A 5,934-nucleotide genomic window follows, 5' to 3' on the forward strand; every position below is an offset into this window, starting at 1 on the left:
CAGACATCTCTTTCTACGTAAGATAAGCTTAAAAAGATAAGCTTTGACAAAATAATTGTGACAAAAATATGGAAAAAGCCAAACTTACTGCTTGGCATACTCGGGAAAGAGTTGACTCGATATCGACCACATTAATTTTCCATAGAGAATTAAGCATGGCTTCTTTTTTCTCCTCAAAACTCTTCATAAGCTGCTCTTCCTTATCGGCACCCTCCTCCACCTTTTTCATTCCTTCTTGTAGCTGCATCAGAGCAATAGCACCTGTAACGAGCAATAGTTGTATCAGAGCAACATACTAATACATTCAACAAATAACTAAACAATGGCTTAGAATTACCTGAAGCAGCATGAACTTGCGATTTAATGGTGTGACCCTTGTCTCTTACCCACTCAGCTATGAATGGTACACCCATATACAATTTACTCTTTCCAAGTTCTCTTGCCGCTTGCCGTACATAAATATATCCAACAGTGTGAAGCATAGCCTCACCAAAAGCTGAAAAATGGTTGCAAGCAAGTCAACGACTTGAGAAGGCTAACTGAAAAATGGTTCTACCAACTACCAAAGATTCCTCGTACAATAAAGGGTTTTATGTCCCTTGACTATGGATTTTTTTTTTCTATGATAATAGAACTGGAACTGATTTCTTGAGGGGAAAATATGTAAATGAAGCATCTACAGGAAACAAAATGGACCGCATTAAAAGGCCCACTATTGCAAATTCACATGATATACCTGCTTCTGATAAACGCTTGGCTTCTGCATTCGCCCAGTGCACAAAATCATCCTTTCTACCATCCACATATGGCTGAAGTCGATCCTTTAGGCTCTGAGTAAGCTTTTTCTCTCTTTCAGTTTGCAACTCCTGTGTCAGAGGAGAGTTATTTGGGCTTAATTTCTGCATCGGCGTGGCACAACCTAAGCTGAATGATAATGTCAGCACACTCAATCAAAAAGAATAACATACTTTTATCTTCTCTTGAACCTTTGCTCTGGCATCTTGACTGCTTAAACCTTCATCAACCTCCACTGAAGCTATGGATGCCAGAGCAAGCTGACCAACATAATCTTCAAAATAGTCACTTCCAAAAAGCATCCCAAATACAGCAGCAGGATCAACCATGTTATCCCTGAATGCCACATTAATGAACTGAGTAAGAAGAGAATCCACAGCACATTAGCACGATGAAGTAAATTGGCAAGTTATTTCCGCGTAAAGCTGTAAGTAGAGTCTAGAGAGTAGTTACTTGTGTTGTTTCTGTTTTCTAAATCGGGCATCTTGTTCTGATATAGCTACTTAGTCGTTATATATTATCTATCTATCCATAAATTTGAAAGGCCATCTTAAATCAACTCCCATTTTCACCGTCCTCAGTTACTCCCAAGCCTTTTTCTCACGGTGCAATCCTCTTGTTCTCTCACCATAAACAAACCACTAGATAACACTGTTCTATGCTCACAGACAGATAGTTCAGTCTAAACAATCCATAAATTCGAGAGGCCATCCTAAAAATCAACTCCCATTTTCACCGTCCGCAGGTACCCCCAAGTCTTCCTCTCACCGCTCTAGACTTTTAGGGGCAGCTATGTTTTACCCTTTTAAGAACAATACCAGTTACTTACTAAAAGTCTAGAACTCAAAGAAATTCATGACTTACGGGGAAAGACCCTCCTTTCCATGCTTATCATAAGCCTCCTTTTTCGCTGGATCGCTTAGGACTTGGTAGGCCTCTCCGAGATCCTGTTAAGAGAAAGCTTTTTAAGTACTTAACCTAGTGATCTATCCAAGTGGATATTATCATTTAAGAGGCACTTGATGCCATAGAGACACTTACAGTTAATAGATTCAACATTTAAATCGATGAGCACACAAGCACTACTCAGAAAGGAACACCACAATTATGAAACGAGGTGTGCTCGGAGTGAAACATAATATGCTCGCGCTTAACAGCTGTTAGTTGGTAATTGATCAAACTATACCTCCTAACTTTGGCTAAACTAACTTCATTCCCTCGGAGGCAAAAAAAATTATAATCTAACTTTGTTTAACTGAAATTCTAGCTCCAATATATCCTCAACCATGGGGTTAACTACATACATACATGCATCTAAAACATTGTATTTAGATGACCACGCATCTAAAACACCACAATAAACTCGCAGGGTTAAGAGAAGGCGGCGAAAATGCACCTGGAATTTCCTCGCAGCGTCGGGGTTGCCGGGATTCTTGTCCGGGTGCACCAGCCTGGCCTGAAACGCATACAAACCCCGCCGATTCAGATTCAGCACAGTATTGATATAAGACGCTGGAGACTCAAGGAGGGGTGCAAACTGCAAAGGAATCACGAATCACCTGGGCGTAGTAGGCCTTCTTGATGTCGGAGGGGGAGGCGTCGACGCTGACCCCCAGGGTTTCGTAGTAGGCGGTCTCCTTCACCATGGCCGCCGCAACCGGATCTCGCCCGCCCGCCCGCGGCTACAGACACCACGGGGACAGCGAATGCTATGACAAAATCGAGAGCGGTTAGCAGCCGAGGAAAGGAACCTGAACCCGAGAGTGAGAGAGATGCGCACCACAGCCTGCCGGTCGGTTCGAGAAGCTTCTGGAAGGTTCCCGGGGAAGAGGAGGAGAGGGGATTTGGGGGAAGTTTCTGCAGCCGGGAAGACAGCCTGATCCGCGAATATCTCTGCTGGGAGGAGTCGGGTGGTGGTGGGAGGAAGTCGTTGGGTGGGTCAACGTGGGCGGGCTGCCCCACCAGTCAGGGACGCCACGTCACGGCAGCGAGACGCCAACGTGTGATGCGCTGGCAGGCAGGCAGGCTGGCGTGTCGTCCTCGGCCGGCTGCGGGCCCGTGACTATCCGCGGCGGACGGCGAGACGCCGATGGGCTCGGCAATGGACAGTGGGCACGAGGTTCGCTTCTGCGACAGCAATGCATGCATCTTGGATTTTATAGTGGAGCTGTAGGAGCGCGTACGGCAGATCTCACGCGGGGTGACGACGACGACGACGCGAACGAGATGGCATCGGTGGCATTGGCAACAGGGCTGAGAATCTCTGGTTGCTTAACCGCGTTGTACGTGACGATTGTAATCTGACCTGTCGGTCTCTTCTGTCGTCCGCAAATAGTCGCGTCGTTTTGGCCAGCACGGTCTCTCTCTAGGCACGTACGTGTATCCTCACGTACGCGTTTGGTTGCAAACAAAATCGCAACCAGGCCTAGTTAGGCCATGAAATGTGTGTTTGGTTGCAAACGCAATGGGCTGGCTCGCATGTGCATGAAGATTAAAGCAGTCCTCCGCCAGGCTGAGGACCGCGCAAGCTCGCGCGCTACCTCTAGGACAAACACTTCCTTCTAGCATCACCACCCCCGGCGGCGACGACTCGGATCTATGCAAGCGGTGGCGGCGGCAGATCCGGCAGCAGGAGCTGCTCTACTCTATCATCTGCCCACCGTGTGGTCATCCTTGACTCACCCATGCCCCCCCTCCCCTGTCGTCCTCGTCTCCGATGCCGGTAAGTAACGCCGCCTCTCCCCTATGTTAGGTACATTGTTAGGCCGTTAGGCTAGGTGTAGGATCGATTTGCCCATTGCTCATCGCACCCTCGATGCGGACTAGGTTATGGATGCAAGGATGTGGCTGGTACTTCAGGCAAGAGCACTGATAGTTGTGATTCAGGCATGGGTCATGTTCATGCACAAAAGAGTTGTTCGTCGTGCTGAGAGACCTGTCATTAGATCCAATGCTTATGCGGGAGCAGGAGAGGATCGCCAATATTAACTACATATACAACTGCAACGAGACAGAGGCTATGTGGATGCTTAGAATGAAAAGAACATCATTTGTCAGACTTGTTCAAACCTTCAGGACCGGCGGCTGCTAGAAAATAGTATCCACACCAGTGTGGAAGAGCAAGGCTCCATGTTTCTTCATATTGTTGGCCATAACCAGAGGTTCAGGGTTATCCACAACACGTTCAGAAGGTCAATGACCATCTTGAGATACTTGAAGCAAGTGTTGTATGCTGTTGAGGAGCTCAGAGGAGAGATGATCAAGTCACCAACTGGCCGGACTCCTACCAAGATTCGAACAAGCCCAAGATGGTATCCATACTTCAAGGTGAGTAATGTAGTATGTACTTCGTTGCTTGATATACTTGGGTAGTTCAAGGTGAGCACCAACACAATCTTCATTTACAATTCCAGGATTGCATTGGGGTAATAGATGGTACTCATGTCACTGCCAGAATGTCTCGGTCACAGTCTATAGCATACAGGGGAGGAAGCACTACACAAGCCAGAAAGTGCTTGCTGCTATTGAATTTGATTTGAAGTTCACCTATGTCCCGGCTGGTTGGGAAGGGTCAGCACATGATGCTAACATTATCAGTGACAGCATCAGTCGTCCTGATGGCATCAACATCCCTGATGGCAAGTTCTACCTAGGAGATGTTGGTTATGCATGTCGGCCAGGTGTTCTTCCACCCTTCAGGGAAACCAGGTACCATCTGAACGAGTTCTCTGGCAGGAACTATCCTAGGACTGCTCAGGAACTGTTCAATCTCAGACACTCTGGCCTTAGAGTAACAGTTGAGAGGGCATTTGGAGCTCTGAATAATAGGTTTAAGATCATGGATCGGAAGCCATTCCACCCTGACGCTACCCAGGTCAAACTTGTTCTTGCATGTTGCATTTTGCATAACTGGATCCTACAATGGGGAATTGATGAACTTGTGCCCGAGGAGGAAGAGGTGACGCCTGATGATCTTAACCTCGGTGACCATGGTGTTGAGGCATTTGACAACGACGCCTGAAAGAACAAAAGGCTGGAGTGGGCATAAGCAATGTGGGATAATAGAGGTCAGACAAGGATCTGAAAAAGAAGAAGAGAAAGAGCAGCAATAGAAGAGGAAGACGAAGAGGAACAACAGCACCAGCAGTAGAAGAGGTAAGAGGAAGAGGAAGAGGAGGGATGATGAAGTTTCCCTCTATTTGGCTCTTAATAATGTGTACTGTCATTTGATAGTAGGTAGGATGAACTATAATTTGTTTCGTAGCTAGGAGTGAAACTGTTAAGATCGTGTGTGGTAAGGTCACCGCTAGTGAGAAGTGGTGACAACACCTAAGAGCATCTTCAGCGCGCCCCCAATAGGCCCCCGGGCCATTTTTAGCGCCGACGCCCAAAAATCGGCCCAGTCGCGCCCACAGGATCTAGTTTATCGCCGGTTTGGGCTAAAATAATAGCCGGCGAACCCGAGCCGAACCCAAGCCCCCCGGGGTCGCCTGGGGGCGCCAACCAAGCGAAAAGGCGCGTGGGTCCGCTCTGTCGGCGAGAGAAGGCCCTTTTCCTGCCGATCCCCTCGCTTTTCTCCTCCGTTTCCATCCATCCCCCCTTCTGCCCTCTTCTCCCGCCATTCTCCTCCCTCTCCCCTCCATCCGTCCGCCATGCCACCGAAGAAGTACATGGCCCCTTGCGCCGCTACCGATGCCGATGCCACCCAATCGAAGCAGAGGAAGCAGAGGGCGCCACCGTCCAAACCCCCGGGCATGTCAAACGCCGACTGGAAGGCAGAGGTCCAACACCGGGAGGCTGTCACCACCGACCGGCGGAACGGGCTCAACGCCAAGAGGGCCCGGGACAGGGCGGCTATGGCCGTGGCGGAGCAGGCAGATTGCGGGGTGGAACAAGTAGAGGCATCTCGCGCGGGGATGATGAATCCGCCCGGAGGCCACGGCTCGCATGCTCCCTGGAGCCAGCAGAGCGTCGGGTCGCCGGCCGGCTTCTCGCCAGCGCCACACCCCTGGGGGTGCGCGCCCTCGCCTGGCTGCGCCGACGGCGACGCATGCGGCGGGTTCAACCCCAACATCACCTTTCCACATGGCCACCCCGCCCAGCGCACGCCCTCACCCGCGTTCGCCGACGTCCAGTACC

At 49.5% G+C, this 5,934-nt stretch overlaps 1 protein-coding gene across 1 annotated transcript in view; it reads right to left on the bottom strand.

The window, feature by feature from the left end:
* The window catches only part of LOC119349288 (chaperone protein dnaJ 10-like), a 4,245-nt gene extending 1,512 nt beyond the window's left edge, over positions 1-2,733 (bottom strand). Inside the window, exons 1-8 of the mRNA XM_037617312.1 lie at positions 2,576-2,733; positions 2,355-2,504; positions 2,192-2,251; positions 1,660-1,742; positions 969-1,131; positions 737-866; positions 338-496; positions 89-261 (exon numbers count right to left, since the gene is read on the bottom strand). Of these exons, the coding sequence (XP_037473209.1) occupies positions 89-261; positions 338-496; positions 737-866; positions 969-1,131; positions 1,660-1,742; positions 2,192-2,251; positions 2,355-2,441 (855 nt within the window). The 5' untranslated portion in view covers positions 2,442-2,504; positions 2,576-2,733. The remainder of the gene's footprint in view (positions 1-88; positions 262-337; positions 497-736; positions 867-968; positions 1,132-1,659; positions 1,743-2,191; positions 2,252-2,354; positions 2,505-2,575) is intronic.
* Between the last annotated feature and the right edge of the window lie 3,201 nt (positions 2,734-5,934).

The sequence above is a fragment of the Triticum dicoccoides genome, chromosome 1B (genome assembly GCF_002162155.2).
Source record: "Triticum dicoccoides isolate Atlit2015 ecotype Zavitan chromosome 1B, WEW_v2.0, whole genome shotgun sequence".
Classification (NCBI taxonomy): domain Eukaryota; kingdom Viridiplantae; phylum Streptophyta; class Magnoliopsida; order Poales; family Poaceae; genus Triticum; species Triticum dicoccoides.